General features: G+C 34.0%; 1 protein-coding gene across 2 annotated transcripts; it reads left to right on the forward strand.

Moving 5' to 3' along the window:
* The first annotated feature begins 1,598 nt into the window (after positions 1-1,598).
* LOC121424865 (LRP2-binding protein-like) lies at positions 1,599-24,718 on the forward strand. 2 transcript variants are annotated; one of them, XM_041620702.1, is made up of 9 exons: positions 1,599-1,703; positions 6,052-6,376; positions 7,402-7,515; positions 7,971-8,219; positions 11,553-11,604; positions 17,357-17,528; positions 20,804-20,969; positions 21,708-21,752; positions 21,787-24,718. In XM_041620702.1, exons 2-9 carry the CDS (start codon positions 6,116-6,118, stop codon positions 21,805-21,807), a joined length of 1,080 nt encoding a protein of 359 aa, XP_041476636.1. In that variant the 5' UTR covers positions 1,599-1,703; positions 6,052-6,115; the 3' UTR covers positions 21,808-24,718. The 2 variants fall into 2 exon arrangements, with proteins under 2 accessions (XP_041476636.1, XP_041476637.1); XM_041620703.1 differs by having other exon boundaries at positions 21,821-24,718.

Raw genomic sequence — 24,718 nt, forward strand, 5'->3', positions numbered from 1 at the left:
TGGAAATGCGTTCATAAACTCAAAATCTTATCCCGATGCCGCTATTATGCGGATTCAGATTCAGATTCAGATTCAGTTTTATTTCCAACAGAAATAACAAATATTGATACAAATCATTTTCATAGATTATAACAAATATTTACAATACATTAATAATAATCATAACTAACATACAAAATATTTTATAGACAAATAATATATAGTTAGGATAGAAAAAATAGCAGCATCAGAGTAATGCGGATAACTCTTGTCCTCCTCCAATTTTACGACCAAATTATGCTGCTATTAGCCGCCTAATTCATTTTAATTGGGTTTATGAAAGGGTATTGAGATGAACACAATATTTTTGAAACTCGCTATAAGCGAGACTCGTATACCTGTGTCCATGAGACCGATACAACTTTGCCTTACTGATTGAGCGACACCCTATCGAGCTGAGTGAGGAGTCGGAAATTGCGATATATCATAAAGTTTTGTGTCATGAATATATTGATGAGGCGTAGTCTGGCTAAATAAACTCTATTGTATGAGATTCTCACTGATCAAATAATGAGAGCGCGAAGCATGAGCTGAAAATTTTTATATTCAGACCTAAAAAGGGACATTTTAAACAAATTTTTGTAAGCATGGTGTGTAGACCCGGGGTGTAGACCTACCTGTCTCGCTAAACAAATAATGCGAGCGCGAAGCGCAAGCTGATTTTTTTTTATATATTGACCCCAAACGGGCATTTTAAGACATCTTTTAAGGAATCTATTAAGAGTATATATATATATATATATATATATATATATATATATATATATATATATATATATATATATATATATATATATATATCCATTTCTTTACAATATTTGAATAAAAAGAGTTGCCAAAGCTGTTGTACATGTATATAACTTTAAACATTCGTATACTTTCTCCCATACGTGTACTGTATTTATCAAAAGCAATAGCTTTGATCCAGCTGAGGCATGGTGGCTTGTCATTGTTCAAACTTCAAAACCCGGCCACCTTCACCCGATAAAAGAAATTATAATTGGTACATTGTCGAAAATCTGTCTATCTGACGGTCAATCGGATCGGGGTGGCCCTATAGCCACTAACCCGTCTCTGTGGTCTAGTGGTTAAGGCACCAGCGTTCAAAGCTGGGGGCCCGGGTTCGATTCCCGGCAGAGACATTTTTTCGGCATCACCAATTTTTCCAAAGGGTATAGCTGTAGGGAACATTGATTTAAGCTACGCCTACCATTGTTCGCTTCATCCATTTCTTTACAATATATAACACATTTTAATAGTTTTTGTCTTCCTTGACCTTAATTCTCCCTTTTATTTCTCATTTAATTCCCCCCGGTTTCTTGTTGTTGTTTGCTTGTTTGATTGTTTGGGGTTTGTGGCCAGCCGATTAGGGGGCACGTGTCCCCTGTGCCCCCCGTAGTTACGCCACTGAATCTGTACATATTTCTTTACCAATTCATAATCACAAAGGAATTAATTTGAGGAAGTTATAATTACAACCAAAAAGATAGATAAAAAATAAAAACAGGCCACACATCACACACACGAAATCACCCAATATCGATCGATCGCGCATGCTCCGATCGCATATCGATCACCACGACAACGAGACGCTCTCAAGCTTGAGGAGTCGGGAATAAATTATAAATTATCTCCTTTTTTCAAGATCATGATGTAAATATTGTGTAAGTAGACGGATAAGAAGAATTATCGAATAATTTTATTCTATTTTGTCACCTTTATGGTCTAGAGATCTACTGCACTGCTGGCGAAATGTTTCTTTCCAAACTTAGAAGTTGACGATTTATTGCAATGTGTTCCCACCTATTCATTTGTATGTTTGGGATTTCCTTAAAAGGTGATTCGATTTAATTAAGTGTCTTTGTCAAACTAAAACCAAAACAAAAGCTTCGGTCTCTGTTATATCGGTTGTTCCGCTGAACTCTGTTGGCTCCACTCACCAGTTAAAGAGACCGAAGTTCTTACTCGATCTGTACAGGGACTCAATCGGATAAACAAAGGAGCTGGAGTAACTTGTAAGTTCAAGTTGTTGTAGTTGTACAAAAATGATCATGCCCAGGCCATGGGTTCAAAGCATCTCGCGTGCGAAGGAATATCAGTCGTATGCACGCGACACACACGACACAGTTAAAGTTTGCTGGGCTTTTGCCCACATTAATTTTCCCTTAAAATTTTATATATCACATTCTGCAATGACACTTACCGAATCATTTACATGTAGATCCTTCCGTTACTTCTCCTTGAAGTTTCTTTTAAAAAACATGTATATTTTCTTGATCTTTAGAGAAGATTTTACGGAGATGAAATCTGCTCAGCGCGGATATCAATTTTCGCCTAAAGAGGGCGCGCTATTTATATTCATATCAAAGACTCGACAAGGGAAAGACTAGGCACCTACACTACTTCTACACGCAAATCGACGCGAGGCATTACGCAAAGTCCGTGAAGTGTCCAATCTTTTCATTGTATAGACTTTGGGATACCGTATACGTATTATTTACGTTCGTTAAAGTTTGTACTGCTGGTTTCTTTCCAGGCACGTATATTTTCATTTTTTTTTATTAGTCATCTTTTAAAATTCATTGCAAATAAGTGTTATCATCACCAATAATAATCTTTAATTATGTTTTTGAAGGTATTTCATTTATTGATGCCCATAATTAGTAAATTAATTATAAGGATTGCGCATTCAAAGAATTTAGATACAGTTATAAAATTACCGAGGAGCTGAATCAAGGTTGTGAAATTATTAGCGCCACCAACGGGCTTCCTTGTATTTCCGTGGAAGAGACAAGCGAAGTCACTTTCGAGGCCGAGGTAAGCGAAATTTGCTTTTTTTTAATGATTATGATTTTAAAATAATTTCCTATTTGTTGCCCCATTGCTACTTACCGGCAAGAGCCCCGGTGCGTAGCGAGAAGGAGTTTCGTCAAATATTACTTCAGCAATGAAGCGATGTTTACCGACTACTTCGAAATCCAGGGTCAAACACGGTCTATTGTGCGAGGTTAGTACATACTAACCTCGTGCAATGTGTGAGTGTAGTTGTACTTGTACTGACAGCGGAAGTAAGTATGGTTGGTAGTAGAAAAGCTTCGGTCTCTGTTATGTTGGTTGTTCAGCTGAACTCCGTTGGCTTCACTCACCAAATACAGAGACCGAAGTTCTAGCGCGATCTGTACAGGGGACTCAATGGCCATATGTTTATGTACATAAGATCAGATAAAAGGGGGAAGTGAATTTGCGCGACAGCCGAGGTAAGTAACTGTTTTTTGTTCCTTTTAACTTTATTTTTCTCAGTTTTTTGGCAATTAATGCCAAGAAGGAATATTAATTTGCATTTTGGTCGCGTTAATTTTCCAAAATTCTATTCATTAAAGACAAAAATTGAAGAGCCCCGACGGGGGGATTTTGCATTGCAAGTCCCCTAATGGTGGCTGCACGATAGCGAGCCGTCTGTGTACGAGGAGAAATAAAAAAAATGTTAAAAAACTCCTCGAAACAGACGGCTGCTAGCTGTCTAGGTTGGTAGCACCCATGGGTTCAAAGCATCTCGCGTGCGAAGGAATATCAGTCGTATGCACGCGACACACACGACACTCTTAAACTTAGCTGGGCATGCCATTTGCCCACATAAAATATTACCAATAATTTTATATATCACATTCTGCTATGACACTTACCGAATCATTTAGATCCTTCCGTGACTTCTCCTTGAAGTTTCTTTTAAAAAACATGTACCGGTATATTTTCTTGATCTTTAGTGAAGATTTTATGAAGATGAATACTGATCAGAGCAGATATCAATTTTTGCCTAAAGAGGGCGCGCGATTTATATTCATATCAAAGACACGACAAGGGAAAGACTAGGCACCTACACTATTTTACACGCAAATCGACGCAAGGCACTACGCGAAGTCCGTGAAGTGTCCAATCTTTTCATTGTATAGACTTTGGGATACCGTATACGTATTATTGACGTTCGTTAAAGCTTGTACTGCTGGTTTCTTTCCAGGCACGTATATTATTTTTATTTTTTTTTATTAGTCATCTTTTTAAATCAATTGCAAATAAGTGTTATCATCACCAATAATAATCTTTAATTATGTTTTTGAAGGTATTTCATTCATTGGTGCCCATAATTAGTAAATCAATCATAAGGATTGCGCATTCAAAGAATTTAGATACAGTTATAAAATTACCGAGGAGCTGAATCAAGGTTGTGAAATTATTAGCGCCACCAACGGGCTTCCTTGTATTTCCGTAGAAGAGACAAGCGAAGTCACTTTCGAGGCCGAGGTAAGCGAAATTTGCTCTTAATGATTATGATTTTAAATTATTTTCATATTTGTTGCCTTCATTGCTACATACCGGCAAGAGCCCCAGTGCGTAGTAAGAAGGAGTTTCGGCAATTATTACTTCAGCAATGAAGCGATGTTTGCCGACTACTTTGAAATCCAGGGTCAAACACGGTCTATTGTACGAGGTTAGTACATATACTAACCTCGTACAATGTGTGAGTGGGTTGGTAGTACTGTAACGTTAGAAGGTCCTAATAAGGCTAAAGCTACACGGGTCTTAAAGCTATGCATGACTCCATTGCGCATGCAATTTCAATGGCAAAATAAATGAGCACTCTACATGTAGCTCTCTGTGTGTGAAGCTGTGACTGCAGTGCAGAGTTACAAATGATCCCTATTCAATTTTTCTACAGAGGCTGCAATAAATCCTTGAATGCAGAGAAAACTAGCAAATGTTTGGAATTTTGGAGTTATATTCACTTTAAATTCATATTTTCCTATCATAATACAGACATATTTTAGAAATTGATGCACATGAAATACTATTTCTTCGCATGATAAATCAAGTGCATAGCTTTAGGACCCCTTTTACATCAGGCAGCGAAATCAAGAGAGATGTTTTTGGAAAATACATTTTTGTATTCAATGGAGCATGTTTTTGTGCAGGCCCTCTATTGTTAAAAAGTAAAATTTTAAGAAATTTTTTTAATCTTTTGTATTTTTTCAAATTTTTTTTATTCAGACAAAGTGATTAAAAGACTTCAATTTATATAAGAACCAAGTTAAATGCTGCAATGTTGCAATGGAAACTGGCACTTTGGCAGTATAAAAAACTCAATTAATTGTCCCCCAAAACAAGAGAAAAATAAACCAAACATTTTCTACCTTATTTTGCCACACAGGGAATGTTAACAGAGAACGTAAACTTGTTCATTGAATGAGTGACAGACAGCAGAATCCTGACATAGAGGCAGTAGCCAGACCCTAAAAAAAGTGGAAAAAGGCTGCGTTCATTCACTCGCTTTCAAATTTGCAAACAAAACTGGCCAATCGATATACCGATGGCGCATGTGCTCTTGGTATATCGATAGGCCAGTTTTGTTTGTAATTTTGAAAGCGAAGTGAAAGATTTGTTTGAAATAAATTTTTAAATGTATGTGTAAGATCTACATGTACATTGTAGATTCACAAATTTCGTTGTTAGTCCATGATTCACCACAGGCAGTGAACAAGTGCAAAGTTTTGCTCCATCACTCTATGTGTTAGCACTTGTTGTACTGTACCATCAGTAACAGTATTTGCTCATAAGTGACAATAGCACAAGTATGGGGTCGACTTTGGCGGTAATGCACACACGAATGCACACAATGATGATGACATGGCTTGTCTCTGGGGTGAATTGTCTAGTGATTCTATTTGTTCTTTTTCTTTTAATTACATGTAAAAGCTTTTTGGGTGAATGACATGTAGCTATTGTTTATTGCAATTAAGATATCACACATTATATCTAAGGTAAAAATTCTGATTAAATATGTGGATTTCGTGATGGTGTTTGAAAGTCTCTGGCAGCTTTTTTCCCACGTTTTTGTGGTCCCAATGCCCCCTTGAGTGTGTGTTATTTAGGCATTGGGACCTCAATAACGTGATGCTTATCTGCATCACATTACAATTACTTAAGAAGTATTTTCTTTTCTTTTTTTTCCTAAATCAGACATACCCAGCATTCTATAGTTCTGGTTTCATAGAAGAAAAATTTAAAAAAAAAAACACAAAAAATGGAGCATCAACTTACAAGGCAGAACACCCTTCCTGCAGAGCCCTTACCAGGAACAAAGAGTTTCCGTTCTGGTAGCGTGGGTAGCCTTGGAACAGAACTCACCGCTGGTACTAAGAGTCTACACATCTTGGATGATGCTGAACGAAAAGACAAGGAAGAGCAAGAACTGAATGAGAAAGTGGAAGCACTCTTATTGGACAAAGTTAAGAAGGGAGACAAAGTTGCTACCTTCCAGCTTGGTCAGTTTTACTTTGAACAGGTCAGAATCCGATTCTCCCTCACCATCTTGTTTTTCTGATATAACTTTGAAAAAAGTGATATTTGAATATTTAAACGACAAGTCCACCCCAACAAAAACTTGATTTGAATAAAAAGAGAAAATTCAACAAGCATAACAATGAAAATTTCATCAAAATCGGATGTAAAATAAGAAAGTTATGACATTTCAAAGTTTCGCTTCATTTCACAAAAACAGTTACATGTATATGAACGAGCCAGCTACATCCAAATGAGAGAGTCGATGATGTCATTCACTCACTATTTCTTTTGTTTTTTATTGATTGAAATATGAAATATTTTGATTTTCTCGTCATTGTCATGTGAAATGAAGTTTCATTCCTCCCTGAACACGTGGAATTCCATTATTTTAACATTTTGTGCTTCAGGCAAGGAGGTCCTAATCGTCAAATTCGTAAAAATTGAAATATTGTATAATTCAAACAATAAAAAAACAAAAGAAAAAGTGAGTGAGTGACATCATCAACTCTCTCATTAAGATGTAACTGGCTCGTTCATATAACTATTTTGTTAAAAATAAGCGAAACTTTGAAATGTCATAACTTTCTTATTTTACATCCAATTTTGATGAAATCTTCAGCATTGTGCTTGTCTGATTTTTCTCTATTGATTCAAATCAACATTTTTCTGAGGTGGACTTGACCTTTAATAAGTTCAAACCTTGTCATCATATTTTGGAATAATAATTCCTTTTTGTGATCAAGGAATTTGATTTTGATTCATGTTGATTCATCTTTGTTGAATAAAACTGGTGTTATCCTAGTATGCTCTACATGCATTGCCAAATACTGTAAATTATACATGATGTTTAAAGTATTTTTGTAAATATTCTGCAAATCACACCTAATGACAGGTGAGTGGCAATTTTAATTATTGTTATCCAAAAAAAAAGATTATTCTATTTAATATCATTTGCACTTTATTGTGAAATTATTTCATTTCCTACAGTAAATGCAATGTGCAATACATTAATTTTCATTTATACAGGAGAGATACAAGGAGGCTAAGAAATACTTCTATGACATCAGAGAGAATGATCTACAAGCACAGTACCAGTTGGGTATCATATACTTTGATGGACTGGGCACAGATAAAGATATGGTAATAGATGTTTCGTTTATGCAATGTGTCATAATTCAGAGACTCCAGAATTACTTTCATTGCTGAAACCATTTTCAACATGACAATTGCCACTGATTTTGTTTTTGTATGCTAAAATGAGAGCTTTATCAATTTCTAATGAAAGATGGTTATTATTTTTCATAATGAAGATTTTGTTTTGATCAGAATTCTAGAAAAAAATTGCTTTATAGTTTACTTTTAAATTAGATGCAAATATATTTGTTGGCCATGTCCTTTTCAAGTGCATTACCCTAATAAATGTTTTTTATTTCTTTTTATTTCAGTTTTTTTAAATATTCCTCATAATTGCTCTTAAAGATCACTTATCAAGAATCACACTCCTTGTTTTTTCTAAATAAACACTAAGTGATTAAGTATATACTCTCCTTATATTGTTCGCTCATCTTTTTTTTATTTCTTAAAAAAACAAACAGAAAAGGGGTTTTGAGTATATGAAGGGTGTTGCAGACTCTGATGCTAAATGGGCCCAGCATCTGATCCCCTGTGCCCAGTACAACATAGGACGTGCCTATTATGAAGGATGTGGGGTGAAGCAGTCAGACAGTGAAGCTGAGAGGTATTGGATCTTAGCAGCGGATGATGGTAATCCCAAAGCCAGCATCAAAGCTCAAACAGCTCTAGGAATGTTCTACTGCAGAGATGAAACAAAAGATCTGAAAAAGGTAACCTGGGGCCTGTATCACAAACCTTAGCAATGATCGTAGAACATTTTTCTACGATTGATTCCATTGACTACAATGTACAATCAATTGTGAAAATCAAGCGTACGTTCAATCGCTAACTTTTGTGTTACAGGGCCCTGGAACTCTTTTACTCTCAGCTCAGATGGATTAACAAGAAGATCTCAAATCCTTAATAATTCATTGTATTTAGATGACTAAGTACAGATGAAAAATCTCCCCCTCTTGCCCCCTCTCAGTAAAGTGATCATAAAACAGTGCGGCCGTTACATGGCAAAACGATGTATCTGCAAAATGCACATTCTTAGAAAAATCACTTTGAAGTTACAGCTTTTGTCTTTCTTCAAAAGTAAATTTCCCAGTGTTGAATTCAGTTAGATTCATAAGAATGCCATTGAATTCATCATTGTTTTTCATCAAAATAACTGTTTTTATGTAGATACAGCATATATCCAAAATATTCAACTGTCCACATTAGTCCTATGTTCATGGCAAAATGATGTATCTGCACATACATCATACAATTCCTACAGCAATATCATGGCAAAAAGGTGTATCTGCAGATACATCATTTTGTGGTTATGATCAAATTCAATTTAGCCATGAAACAAGCCTTTAAATTTGAAATACATGACAACTGGTAAAAGGGTGTAATTTGCACATACACACTTTTACTATTAACTAGTATGTGACTTTTGTTGGCACAATTTGTGGAAAAAGATGTATGTTGCAGATACACTGTTTTGCCATAAAACTAGTCTATGAGGTTCGTGGCTCACCGATTATGGTAAAAATATGTATGTTGCAGGTACATCCTTTTGCCACATTTCACAAAGCTGGGTGCGCTCACTCATTTGATGGAAGAAAAGTGTAACTAACAAAGAACATTGTGCTCTACTGCGGCACTTTTGGAGTGTATCTGTAAGATACATCCCTCAAACGGGTTGGCAAATTTGAAAAAGTACAGCAGATAGCCCAAGCTATCTTGAAAACTAAAATACCTGTAATTATGAGAGTAAGATAAATGAAAAGAGCTCCCTGAAAAACCCCACCAAATGTTAAAACCTTAAAAAGTCAAAATTTTCAGATAAGTCGTTTTGCCATGTGACGGCAGACTTGGACCGTTGACTACCATAAAGTACATGTATGATCATGCTAGCGATCGCAAACAAATATTCTGAAGTATGCTGAACCCCAAAATGCCGTTTTATAAAGAAATAAATGTCGGTCAAGAAAATGAAAATCTCCTCAGCATTTTTAGGTGTCTGATTTACATCTAACATTGGCTGAAAAATAAAAATGTATATTTGAGGAAAATATTTCTCCAAATACAACGTGAGAATTATGCCAAATTGTATAAAAATATGTCTGTCATATAATATTGATAGATGCCAAAAGGGTTGAAATTATGTCAGAAATCATAACCATGACAACTACGTGTATTGCATTTGGGTTCTTTTTTTAGCAATTTGTTAGGAATGTCCCTTGGTTGCTTTTGATTATTTCATTTGTCTTATATTACAAATCAAAAGATTTTGAAGTCCTTATACTACTAATAATAATAATAATAATGATAATAGTAGTTTCTTGTATAGCGCATAACACATTATGAATAACGTCTCTATGCACTTCCAAAGGACTTGGATATTATTACCCCGGCTGTAGTAGCTCAAGCAGCCTTTCAGTGCTCAGCGCATTTCAAGGAATTTCTTCCTTCCAGGTACCCATTCACCTCACCTGGGTTGAGTGCAGCACAATCTGGATTGATTTCTTGCTGAAGGAATCTACGCCATAGCAGGGATTCTACATACTTTACCATATATTAGTGGTTCGCGCATTATGGTCTAGTGGTTCTGACTTGCCGTTCAAACCGAGGGTCATGGGTTTGAATCCTAGCTATGGCATGTTTTCTTAAGCAAGAAATTTATATGGCACTCTGCTGAACTCAGGTGAGGTGAGTGGGTAACTGGTAGGATTAACTCCTTGAATGCACTGAGCACTGTTTAAAAAATGGTAGCTCAAGCTAAAGATGGGATAGAAATAGCAGCGTTTTGTATCCTAGCTCAGGCAAATAGCACTGTAGAAGCATCCAGATATTATTACTAGTATTATGGTAAATATTCATTGAAAATATGAGTAATTACTAAAAGGGGTTCTACTAATCGTTTGGTAGGAAAGTTCCCAGCCACGCTTTTGACTGATTCTTTTTTTCTGCTGATATTCCAAATCAAAAGCTGATCAAGTTTAGTAATGCACCATGTTCGTTCTTGATAATTCCATATGGTTAATACTAAAATGGCGAATGCTGCCATCTCAAGTTCAGACTTATATGAATTTTATTTTGCTATTGACTATGGTTTAATAGTGAAAGATGCACATTTGATTTCATATCTGTCAAAGACTATTATCGATAGGGAGAGTTTTGTTTAACAAAAAGAAAAGGGAAAACAATATCATGGAAGTTTGCATATAATAAATGAAAATTTGGTAATTCCAAAATTACTTAAGTCTTCTTTCACCCTAGAAGTTGTTTTAGGGATTAGGAACTGGGTTGGGTTACTCATCAAAGCCTTTTTTATAACAGATATGCCCCCCTTCCCTGGAATCTTTGATTTTTGTAAGAAGTAAAGTGCAAATATAGATGTAGAGGTGTTGTGGCTTAGTGGATAAGTCTTCAGACTTTTAACCACAAGGTCCAGGGTTCAAACCTCAATGCAGCTCTTGCATCCTTTGGCATGGCTTTTATCTACATTTGCCACTCTCCACCCAGGTGTAGTAAATGGGTACCCAGTAGGAAAAAAAATCCTTGAATGCTCAAGCGTCCGATCAGGATAGCCGTGCTAATAGTATGCCGCACTTAGAAACATCTGTATTAAGCGCTATATAAATGTTGCATATTATTATTATTATTGTAGTTAATTTCAGAAGATTATTTTATTTCAAATAATACACATTCCACAATCTGTCTCATGTCCTCATATCTTTATCTATGACATCAGTTGGTTTGCAATGGAAAATTAGTATGTAGACTTTATGGGAACGAAAACTCCCCTTGTTTTTGCTTTTTATTTTGGGCCGATGATTTCATGACAGCTGCATAATATTGGCTGAGCTTAAAATAGTTTTATTTCAATAATAGGAGGAGCTTGTGATCTTCCTGCAGTCACAAATTCACCATTAATGATAGACATTGGTTTGTTTTATTGTCTCCTTAAGGGTTATTTGTAATTCCATGGCAACCATTAGTCCTCAACAAGGATCAATGAGTAGGATGAGTGGAGATTGATTGTTTTTTATTTGGTTTCGCTTTCTAAGGCTTTCTTCTGGCATTCAGAGGCAACAGGGAATGGGAGCCTGGAATCACAAGGTGAGGAATTCTATTATTCTCTCTTTCCCTTCTTTATTTCATTTTTTTCTCTCATTTGTTTTTTTTTTTGTTTTCTTCATCCAGGTATACAAAAAATAAAGATGAAACAAACAAGATTTTGATACCATTATAGTTTAGCCTAGCAGTGTAAGACTAAACATTTGGATTTCATGTTGGGCTACTGGGTTGACTGCTTTTAAAGGTTTTTATCATATATTTTTCTTAACTTAATTTTTTTTTCACATATTACTTATTTATTTCTATATAGTTTTATTTTCTGAATTTATTGATTCATTCATATTTATTCATTTATTGATGTAATTACATATTTATCTAACCAACTGTCTATTCCACCAAGTTGACTTGGGCTAGTGCTGTGAGATTTAAAGGAAACTTAGTCGTAGTATTATCTATTCATTTGGTTCAGTTGTCCATTCAAAAATTTGTTTCATTTCTGCTTATTATATGGTTATTCATCTTGATTTGAATGATATTTTTGGATTTATCTGTATTCAAAGTGACCAATTACATCAAACTGATCTAGATGATCACAATAAGCCAGTTCATAGTACCTATCTGCGCATGATCAGAGGAAGGTCATTGGTACTAAAGTGTCATGGTGGTTTAAAATTTAATGAGATAAGCACCAACTTTGATGTCTTGATTATTCATATATATTGTTTTGCATTGTGTTTTTCATTTATATCCAAAAAGACAACAGTGCGTCCATGAATGACTGGTATTTCACAGTTTGCAAAGTAGATCTATACTATACAACTTGCTACAAAATACATTCAAAGTAGAAATGTAACAATACTGTCATAGAGTGTTCATTGGTGTGCTATTCTAGTCACCTGGTGTATTCAATTTCTTCATACTGCTATGTAAGGCATGCTTACGTAAAATTGGCTTTGAAATCTGCCTATCATAATGAAAGAAATTAAAGGTCACTTGACCAAAATCGTCCATGAAGTCACCACGAACTGGTCTATTACTCTGTATCTACCTTATATATAGCACTATTTTTTCATGATGCACAAAACCATGGCCTGGTATGAGCAGGTATTGTTTAGATTGATTGATTATTGATAGACTTATTTTAAAGTAAGAACTGTGTTGCAAGATCAAAAGTGAATTTATTTATACGATTGATAATAACATTACTTTTTTCTCTCTCAATTTCACCAATGTTTGACCTTATCTGTAATCTGATGTAGCCTAGATTGTAGGGGATAAACTTATATTTCAGCAAAAAAAAATAACTCTAGGGGTATATCCAATTTTATTTCTCATAAAAGATAAATATAATTAATTACTCAAAAGTATTACTTTTTTTACAATAATGGCAAGTATGCAACATGATGATTGTGAGGAAAAAGTAGCTTATTGTGTCCCCCCCATCTTTGTTTTCTGACTGCATACAAATTCAAATCAACTTGTATTTTCATTTTAAAAATCCTGCTTGCAATAACAAAACACTTGAGTCTATTCACTCTTGAATGGTATTGTTCCATGAGTCAATACATTTTTAAGAACAATTTTCCCATGTTTTCACTTTCATAATTTCACAAATGAATTTTTATGTTTTCCCCACCAAATGACAAGTATTGTGGACTTATCGCACACCCCCTTTTGATTGCAACAAAACAAGAAATTTATACAATTTGATATTCAGTTCCTGTATTGTGGAAAAAATAGTCCTGTTTGGCTAAATTCTCACCCACAACTTCTGTAGAATTTGGAATTGCCCTGTTACATAAAGGCTATTTCAAGGCGAACTTTACTAGAGTTGCAGTGAATAATAATATCAAAGAATTTTTAATAACCAATCTGCATGTTATCATCACACTATTATTAATATTATTATCATTACAAGTTGTTTAAATCTTATCATGTCAGTGTTGTGCATATCCACATAAATATTAAATTCCAGTGAAAGCTGTAATTTGTCTGAGAGTTGAGAGTTTAATAGTAGGTCAAACGATAACAGGTACATGTACTGAAAAATAACAAAAACTTACTAAAAAAGTTTTATGCAGAAAAGCAAGCATTTACATGCTTATTTAATAGTTCAAGCTTGTAAGAATGCCCATTCTTGTCTCACATGGTGACCATTTCATGGAAGGATTTTATCCAACAAGTCTTGTTTTATCTGACAATTACCATAGTAACAGTGCCTCTCAGAGTCAAATGGGTTTTTTTTGTGAATAATTATTCACAGTCAGCACTGCTGCTATATTGAATCGTGTAATGCAGGCAAGACTGCCAGAGGCGTTCCACTAATGGAAATCCTAAATCCTGTATTAGGGCATGCTTGAACAAATATTCAGTCAATAATTACCAAATTGAAATTTATCTCTTGAAATGAAAGGAGCACAAGAGGGAAATCGACGTAAAAGAGTTGGGGTGTCCTTTGACCTTATTCCTATTACAAGAATATTTACAAGATTAAATTGCATTGCTTCACTACTTTAATTAGCTCCTGTGGTTAACTCTCAACACGTCTCGAGTATGTGTTCATTATTTTTAGGCCTACCTCACGTCTCTCTCGTTTGAAACTATGTTGCGTGCATTCCATTTATATTGTAAAGTCCCTGGCAAAACGGATACAAAAACCAAAACTTGAATTTATTGTTGGCTTGTCAGCTTGACATCTTTATAAGTAATCCAATGTTTCATAATCCTGAATTGACAATCCCTCTTCTTTAATACAACTCCTCTTGGGAATTTTCAAATGACTTGAGGCCTATATGTACATCTAGATCTCTTTTTCTTTTATTTGTTGAGATTCTCTCCTTGCAACATATCTTGACTTTCTTTTTACTTAACGATTTTCATATAACTTTTTCTTTTTGATTCATGGACCAAAATTTGAAGAAAACACCAGAGCACATTAGAGTGATATAGAAGATACTGTTAGCTGTTAAAATCAAACAAAGAGTAACTTAAATAATTCTGAATTCATACTGTATTATGTATTTTTAGTAAATTGTTTATTTTTACTTGATTTTTTTTTTGGGGGGAGGGGACGCTATTCCCTCAAAATTATATTCTTTGCATAAACAAGGTTGATAAGATGTTTATACCGTTTACTCAATTGATTGTGCTGTCCTTTGCAACAAATTTGTATGATATGTCTACCAGATTATTCATTTATCATAAAAAATGTTTATACAGTTTTCTTGTCACCATCATGAAGCTTTTTGTTTGTCTTCATCATCTCCCTTCCATTTCTACCTCTTTCTGTTTTTCATTAGATTGTCTTTGAAAGTGTTTTTGATTATTATTATTTAATTCAATAATCTCTCCTTTTTAAACTCTGCTCCATTTTACTCACTTCTCTACTTCATGAACCTCCATCTTTCATATATCTTAAAAATTACCCTAGTTTCTCTCATTAATTTCTTATTGTCTCCCTCTCTGTCTTCTGAATTCATTCATCTCATCAGGTTACTTATGTTTAAGTTTAGTTCAACTCATTGGCCCAAATGCATAAACAGGCCTCTACAAAAATTTTTTTTGTCACTTGCCCTGTTGGGCAAGTGATGAAATAATTTGCTTGCCCGATAGAAAAAACTGCTTGCCCAATTTTTAAAATAATTTTTCATTATGACGGCACTACTCTTGTTTTTATTAAGGTATACAAAATAACAATTGAGAATCATGTCCAGTATAAAAGAACACACATTGAAAAGGATATTTTCAGCAACGTAGGCCTAACTAAGTCTTTACGTTTATTTTGGAGAAAAAAAATCAATTTTTTATGGGTATTTAAGGTTTTAAAAAACCCTTCAACAAAAGTTGCTAAAATTTCATATTTTGCATCTTTAAATCCATGAAATTGCTTCCTGCGTACCATATTTCCTTAGAATTGCTTTCATTTACCGTAGTTAGAAAAGTAAGAAAGCCAGTGAAAAATGTTCATCTCTTTATTGACTCGGAAAAAATTATTTTATCAAAAGTGGAGTGGCTAAAATTTCACATTTTGCATCTTTAAATCCATGAAATGGTCATTTATTTTCCATATTTTCTTGTTTAAAAAAAAATATTTGGAAACCATCAAGTCTTTTCTTCATAATTTTATGATGTTCCACTCTGTCAATAATTTTATCTACATGTTTTCACATGCTACTTTTTTATCTATTTTGAGGAATACCTGTTCACTTATTAATGAATTATTACTAACATTGTTTAATATTGTATGATTTTTAAGTAATTTCTTTCATATGCTTAGAATCTTGGGTGTGTGTGTGTGTTGTGTGTGCGTGTGGTTATTTGTGTGGGTGTGACTGTGAGTTGAACTTTGATATAAATGAATTCAATATCTAATTTCTACTTCGCCTATTTCAGTACAATAACCTGTACTCGGTCATGTAATAAAGGCCCACATACCCTAACTTTTCCTGAAGTTCTTTGAAAACGCAGACTTCTACGAAAATTGCATTTCTCCATGGGGGAGTCTAAATTTGGTGGGAATGTATTCATTAATAACTTAAATATACATGACAATGAAGAAATCATCAAACTTTATTGGAAGTTTTGAATAATATACCCGAAATGTAAACTCTGTCTGAAACAGAAAATCACCATCATTGAGGCCTTTACTGAGCGAATTGTCCCCCAGAGCTCTGGCAGAGAGACAGAGCTCAGACTGGCTAGCTAGTATGCGCACGTGCGTGAGGCTCCCGCCGGCCTTGTAAAATAGATGGAGCTTTGTTTGATGATTTATTGTCTGATATTTACCTCATCCCCTCAAAAAGGGAAACAAATGAATTTTAAGTTATAATCAACAAATACGGCAAGTTATTTTTTATGTTAATAGGCCGTTTTGAAAAGCAAAGCCGAATGACAACTCACCAATGCGCGGTTACTAGACTGTGATTTATTTCCTGTGTAATTCTAATTATTTTATCACAGAATTGTGATATCGGAAGGGGGAAAATGTGCATTAGAAATTGCACATGATGGTAGTCATAATGGACCCCTATACTACATTCAACTGTTTCCCGGCCATTGCATTGATTTTTTTCATACCTGGTACCATGTATGGAAATACGTGGTACAGAAAAAATAACGCAATTTTGGAATTTGAAACTGCGCTACTCGCTATTTTTAAAGGCTTATTCATGATTTTGAGTGTGGATTTTTGATGATTTATGGAAAAACGAGGAACGGTACAGAAAAAAGACGCAACAACCACTTGCCCGATCGGGCAATTGACTTTGGGAAGTGCTTGCCCGCACGTCATTTTCACTTGCCCCGGGCAAGCGGGTTTGTCGCGCCCTGCATAAAGGTGGTTTTGAAAATCATCAGTTGAATCTATTGTTTATACAGATTTCCTGTATAAATTATGCTTATTTATTGTGTATATTAGAAAAATTTTATAAATTGAGTCCACTGTTTTTAATTAATGAGTCCACTATTCAAACAGTGGACTCATGAATAAAATAGCATACTTAGGGCAACAGGCGTAAATTTGGTGTGCTGTGACAAAAGCACGCACCAGTATTGGACACTTCAGAATGTGCTGTGAAAATGTAATTTATTCAGGAAATCTGTACGTATGAATCATTGTTTCAAACGATGGTTTTAAAACCACCTTTGTGAATTCAAGCCATTCTTTATCAATTTCCTTTTTTTCATTTACTAATGTGTATTCTCTCTCCCTCCTTTCCTTCTTTATTCAAATATTTAAGTATGAAAGTTATATTTATGAATCTCATTTATTTCTCCTTTAATCATATCTGTTCAGGTGCTCTTGGGATTTTGTATGCTACAGGCCAGGGTTGCAAGAAAGACGTAGACTCTGCGTTTGAGTGCTTAAAGGAATCTGCTGAGCGAGGGAATGTATATTCCATGGGTCATTTAGTAGCTCACTATTACTCCACCAAACTATATACAAAGGCAGCAGAACTTGCTGCAAGGTAGGTAGATAATTAGCAAATATTAAATTCTAGATTCTATGATATTTTATTCTGATCTGGGCCCCGTTGCATAAAAGTTACTATTATGGTAACAATGCCATCCAATGGTAACTGCTATGGTAACGCTGATCAACAGCCAATCAGAATCAAGGATTTCATGCAAGTTACCATGGCATGGCAAAGCTACATGTACCATAATGGTATACTTTTATGCAACAGGGCCCAGGTGTTAGGTTTCATAATACTTGTTATGATAACAAAAGACACAAGAACAGTTTTCAGCTTCCGAAATCTTTCAATTTGATTGGCTGATTGTGAACTCGTTGAAGAAGTAGTGCATTTGTTGTAACAAGTCATTTGAAAGCCACAAGACCCGCATGTCAAGGTACAGTTAAGGTTGCTAGGGCGACCTACCTTCTTTAAGTTTTGGCCTTATTATCTTCTAAAAGATTAAATCTATGATTCAGAAAATATATGAATAATGGAATTAGGAAAGGACATAATTTAGAGTAGTTTCTTTCAACATTTTTCTCCTCCTGCCTTTTTATTTTGATTAATATCCATATTGTACAATATATTGCAGAATTGAATTGAGAGTATGCTGAAAAGTGGCACAGGAAATCACAAAATCTATATCATTTTACACATCACACTTCCCAATCCAACACCACCACTTTTGGTCATCTTGCAATCCGATGCTTCTTGTTTGGATACCTCTTATTTTCATATAATGTACTTCATGGCCATGTAAGACGAAACTAATCAGTTGATTGTAAAGTTGTTTTTTATGATCAGTGTCACGAAAAATTGCCCCCTGTGATCGATCGCTATTTTTGTTTTTAATTCCAAGACTAATATCCCTATTTTTAAAGACCAAATCTTAAGATATTGGTGAGGAATGGAATGCCTAAACACCAAGTGGGTGTGGTATAAAGAAGAATGTAAGAAAATTCCCAAATAATGTAATCCAGGATTACCAAGATCTGAGGAGGATGCCTCTAGTCCCTTGTATTGTTTGGATAAATTCAGTTTTTGTTTCAGCACTTTCCACAAGGATTGAGTGAAATGAGGATTTGATACAGCCCCAAAACACAGATTACGATACTGGAATGGAGTCTTAACTGAAAACATAAGAGCAAGTAAAACCGTCACAGTTACTATCAATATTTTCATTTTGTATTGACAAGAATCGGTCTTAAAATTGGATATGCAGTGTACATATTGACAAGTGCAAGTAGTTTCATTGAAACCAAGATTCTATTGCCTGTAAGAAAATTGTGACCAGAAGCTCTTCAAACACACCTTTGTTCCCAAACTAAGCTCTAAAAATAGAATCAATTTATTATCCAAGAACAACACTGATTCACCTTTCCTAATATGAGGTTTAATTAGAATGGGAAAAGAAGTGGATTGGGTTTGGTTTGTAGGTGTGGTGGTTATGCAATTGAAGATTTCTTACTGCTCAGACAAACAGATTGTGATACTGGAACTGAGTATTAACTGAAACTTTAAAGCAAGCAAAACCTTGGCAATTTTCATCACGACTCTCAGTTTGTAATAGAAATTAAAATTATGTCAGGCAAAAAAACTCTAAAAGTTTCAGATGCTATTGTTGAGAGCCTACTCCCCAAATCTATAACATTAGACAAACTTTACATTGCAAGCTTTACAAGGATAATAATAAGTAATAAGGATTTTCCGTAGATCGTTATCCATTTCGGGGGCAAAATTGCTCCAAGCCCCTGTATAAATTTTTTCCTTGGTACAAGTCAGTCCTGACACAGGATACAGTTTGAAAGTGGGAGTAGTTTCATAGAAACTATAACTGCCTACGTGAATCAGAATTCTTCAAACGTACCTTTGGTCCTGAACTGGGGTCTAAAAATAGAATCAATCTATCAATTATCCAAGAACAAGACTCATTTACTTTTCCTAATTAGAGGTTAGGTAAATTAAAATGGGGGAAAGTTGGGTGAACTATGTGTGCTGGGTTTGGTTTGTAGATGTGTTATGCAACAGAAAACAGGATGCATAAGCTGTTTTTTTTAAACTGCTATTTGCATTAGTACAGCAAACTCTCTCTCATGCTATCTGAGTATCACCCCATTCGGTATTAAAAGGTAATTATGCCACTTAGAGTTACATAATTAGATGTATAATGTCATTAATATGATTTATGTCTAATTAAGTGTCTTATGCTACATAGTAGTGAGAACAGAGATCAGAAAAGACTGCCATTCGATTGGCCATGAGTAAATGGCCTTGACTATGTATTCGCAAGACTATTTGTAAAAGACTATGTATTCCCAAATTGGGAAGTGGTTAGTCTAGTAGTTTGATTAACCGTGACTTAAAATTCCCTCCTGTGATGATTTGTTTTTTTAAATGAGGTCTAGCCAATGGCTTAATTTTTAAAGCATATACTGTACTTGTAGCATAAAAACACATCTATAGTGGGGTGTAACTCAGAATCTGCTCATTAACAGATTCCATATACACTGTATATCCAAATCACAATATAAGAAAATGTTTTGAGAAAAATATTGTTTCAAGAAACAAAAGTATATCCTTAATGCACACCAAACTGTTTTTTTGCTGTAAAAAAAAATGTTTAAAGAAAAAAAGAAAAGTAAAAACCGATATACCAGACTTTAGACTAAGCCTTCTTTTCCCCGAAATGTTCCTTAGAAAAATATGATTTAAAAAAATGCATCCTTTGTAAAATACTGCCTTCCTGTTTTGAATGTTTTCTTTTAATTTTGATGGTCAGTATAATTACAAGAAAACAGGAAGGGTGTATCTATAATCTCAGGTTTCCAAAAGAAATCCAAACATTCTCTGAAAAATAATAATTGAAGAGGAAAAAAAATGCCTTCTTCTTTAGACTCAATATTCCTGTTTTGTTGTGCCCCCCCCCCCTTTTACACATTATCCCCAGTTGATTGTATAACAACAAAATTGCAAGGACATTTTTAATACCAAAAAGAAACAATGCTTAAAAAAATAGATATTTCCTTCTTTAAAAGTTTTATGCAAATTATCAATGCTTAATAATATAAAAAAAAACATAAATTAGGGACAATTTCTAAAAATAGTTCTTTAAACAAAAGCCTTCTTGCTTAATCTCAACCTTCCTGTTTTTTTCATTAAGCACATCCCATATTGATTTTCAGAAAGTATATAAGGACACTGTAAAAAACAGCATTTTAAAAGACAGAAATGTCCTTCTTTAGACTCAACATTCCTATTTTGTTTTTGATTGTCTCGTTACACAGATTATCGCAGGTTGATAACTTCCAGGAGATAAGTAAAGCGACGGACTGTTTACCTGTGTTCCTAGCAAAGGGCGTGGCTATGGGATGCTTTTACTACGCCAGGTGTCTTCATCTTGGTCATGGGGTCAAGAAAGATAAAGATCTGGCACAACATTACTACTCAAGAGTAAGAATTCTTCTACCTCTTAGGCAAAAAAAAGAAAAGAAAAGAAGAACTCGATTTTAAAATAAAAAAGGGGTTGGTCATGAGGGATTTATTTCTTTTTCATTTATCCATTGTTCTTACATACCACACACACACACTTAGAAATCAATGTTTTGACTTGTTATAGTCATGGATAAAAAAGGGGGATGGGTTGACTCCATTACATAGGGTCGGTTTAGTAAAACTTTTGGGGGCCCTTGTTTAAAACAGTATTTTCCTTTGCTTTTTTTATATGTATATTTTTACTTTTCCTTTTTTTTCTCTCAATATCTATTATCTGTTCATAAATGTATAATGAAAAGTGACAGAAATACTGTAGACGTATTTCAAGCTATTTTTTTTTAAAAGTAAGATTTTGTCAATATAAGATATAGCCAAAAAGAGAGTCATCTGTGAGCATTTTAAATGAAGAACTTTTTACATCTTAGCCATATGTAAAAATAGACATGTCTAAATTTGCTTATTCATTTGTGAAATTACTTTGAAGAAAAAAAAAATGCCTATAATACTCTCTTACAGTTTATGACTGCAATCAGTTTTATTATCTGTTTTGTTTCAAGTTATTTCATCCTGTCAACACAGTTTCATCTTTTTTCTTTAGTGCATGTGATCAGCAGTACTGATTTCTTTCAGCTTCTCCAATGTGCTCAGTTTTCAATTTTTTGTATTTTTTTTCTTCCCATTTTTGTTTATTTTCAGGCCTTTCAGTTTGATGGTGGGACCACACAAAGATTACAGAATATGGTTACGCATGGACAGATATAAACAATATAATATGGTTACGCATGGACAGATATAAATAATATAATATGGTTACGCATGGACTGATATAAACAATATAAAGCAAGCATAAGATAGGGGATGTTATGTCTCATCTGTATAGCATACTCTAACTTGTCTGCTCCATACAATCCACTTTTAAGCTTCTTTATACAGTAAAATAAGCATTGAAAGTTAGTGGATATATGTGTTTCATTGTGTTTTCTTTTCAAAGATACTCTCACTTTCCACGCAAAGATTTTTACATTGTCAGTGCCTTATACTGTACTTGTGGATCTGAGAATGGCAAACAAACACAAAACATGAACAAATATTATAAAGATTAAGTCAATGAATGAACAGAGCAATACCCAGTCCTACATTATGCATTTTCATATTATAGAGCCTTAGGAACAAGCTTTTTGAAGATCAAATCAAAGAATAAGCAAACAAAGCAATATATGAACATCTATATTCAAAGTGCCTATCTAGCAATGGTGTTATTTACAGTATTTAAGAGACTTTAATGTAAAGTATAGAATTACATTATATCACAGCTTTGCTACACAAGTCTGAGATAACACTTGGTATTTATATACATTTGATGTAAAATTGTCTTTTTACTATTCAACACTGACACTACATGTATGACAATGCACATCCAAAATTGTAGAGCTTCTTTCCAAAGGGGTTCTATTTTTCATCGAATTTCATTTATTGGCCTAACTAGTAGCTTGAGGAGATGACAGCAAGGAAATTTGAAATTCCCATGAAAAACTATTGAGAAATAGCCTAGAAAAAAGGAACTTTATTTTCAAAATTCACTGCCCTGTGCATTTAAAATGCCCTTACAACCTGAACATAAGCATTTTTTTTTGTTGATGAACGGTATTCATAAACTACATTTAGTGTTGTGCAATTCGAGCATCTAGATATGTATCAAAGTTTATCTTAATTGTTCAGAGATTTTTTTTTCGGTGGGGGGGGGAGTTTATTTTCCCAACTTCCAAAGCTTTACCTTGATAAAAAAAAGTACTCCTGGTGAGAATTTCATGAGAATTTTTGGTCAGTGATTTTCACCTGCTAATATGCACTCAATGATTTACAGTAGTTTATAACAATAATAAATAAGTGACACTTCTGGATTATTTAGGCCTTTTCACATGTGAATCTTCATTGAAATAATGATTGCAATTCATCTTTAGAATCATCAAACCTTTCACACAAAAATTGTACTGTAATTTGAGTGAAACTTAACTGGAATTCACCTGTGGAATAGAATTTGAATTTGTGATTGTGATTAGTGTTCGTGATTCTAGTTTGGTTTCACACGTGCTAAAAATTTGTCATTAGCCTTATTTTTTACTGGAATCATCATTCAAATTACCAATTTGTTTTTTACTGTGTGAAAGGGCGGTTTGTTTCATGAAATGCTCCTCAGATCTCATTCCTGCCTGGCAGACTCAGCATGCCTGATATATGAATTCATTTGTTGGCATTACGTGGTGTGTTTGTGATCTCGGGGAAAAAAGCTGCACTGATGCTATTGTCTCTTATTATCTCCTTAGTGATTGACATTCATTTTTATGTGGATGCATTGTTTGAGTTTTCCTTTTCAGAAAGTACCTTCTTTCCAAATCATTTGAATAATGAAACATATTCAGATATTATATGAATAAAATGTAAGTTATCTGCATCTGTTTAATATCAAGAATCAACTTGCTTTTTGTTGAAGGGAACCTTTGAAAAACAAATCTTATGAACTTCCCCATTCATACCTTGCTGAACTTTTATTGCCTTCTTCACCCAGAAAAAACAACAATTTGGACTGTGTTCTTATTTTACACTTGATTGTCTTGTGTTTGTGCAAAAAAATAATTTCTGAATTATCACAGCTATTGAATTTTATATGTTATAAATATATTAGATATGAATACATGTGTATTTATCATGTTTATGAAATACAGTGTAAAAACAAGCAATAATCTTAATGGTATTTATTTGAAGTTGATATATATATGAAAGAGAATTAAAGGGTATTTTCTATTTCTCTGCAAATATGATTAATGAACAGTAGATAACACAGCACAATATGTAACTTCCTCCTTTTTCAAAAAAGTTTTTTACAGGAACTGTTTTTAGCAGAACATTAGGCTGTGATGTTGCTACCTTTACGAGTTAACTTGATTTTGAAAATGATATTGATCCATCAAATAATGCATGGATGAGTGCACATTAAACCAAAAATGTCATTTTCCAAAAGTTTTATGGGGGATTTGTGAGCCAGAGTTTTTGAGCTATCCTATGACTCCTGTCCATCATGACATATTTTTATTTACAATTTTGACATTTCAATGAGCTCAATCAAATGATTTTCATCTTTTATTTTTTTAAATTGAGAATTCGATGAAAATTCATTGATGTTTGGAGGTGAAATCTAACAACAATTTCAATTTTGTAAATGACCTAGTTGTTTTCATAAATTTCAAAATTGTACAAACAAGCATTTTTTACATTAAACTAATTGTCTGAATGAAGGGAAGCATTTTTTTCTGTTAATTAAGAATAAGTAATGACCCATGTAACATTTTGAAAAGTGGCAATTTGATTTCAATGCATGTTAACTCATGCTAGACCCAAATGATGGGATTTCCAATTAGTCAATATTTGTAGAAGACTCCTGTAAAATTGTTTTGCTCAAACCTGTAACATGAATTGGTTATGATACTTTTGTAAAAGGAAGAGTTAGTTTTCATGTGTGTGTATGAGAACAAAATTATTGAATTTGGAGGTAGACTTTACCAGAGTAAAAATTTTGTGAAGTATCCAGTCCAAACACAACTTAATTGTAATTCAAACATGCTTTGACTTGGGAAGAATGATCTATTTTTTGTAGCATTGTATAAATTAATCTGTACATTAAAAGATTCTGATAACTTATTGAAAAATGA

This window comes from Lytechinus variegatus, chromosome 12 (genome assembly GCF_018143015.1).
Source record: "Lytechinus variegatus isolate NC3 chromosome 12, Lvar_3.0, whole genome shotgun sequence".
In the NCBI taxonomy this organism is placed as follows: domain Eukaryota; kingdom Metazoa; phylum Echinodermata; class Echinoidea; order Temnopleuroida; family Toxopneustidae; genus Lytechinus; species Lytechinus variegatus.

Bases quoted from the DNA above. Each gene is read 5' to 3' on its own strand.
- LOC121424865 (XM_041620702.1), top strand. From the start codon at position 6,116: ATGGAGCATCAACTTACAAGGCAGAACACCCTTCCTGCAGAGCCCTTA. The intron at 7,516-7,970 runs GTAATAGATGTT...AAAAACAAACAG, and splicing joins TGGGCACAGATAAAGATATG to AAAAGGGGTTTTGAGTATAT. The intron at 20,970-21,707 runs GTAAGAATTCTT...GTTTATTTTCAG, and splicing joins CACAACATTACTACTCAAGA to GCCTTTCAGTTTGATGGTGG.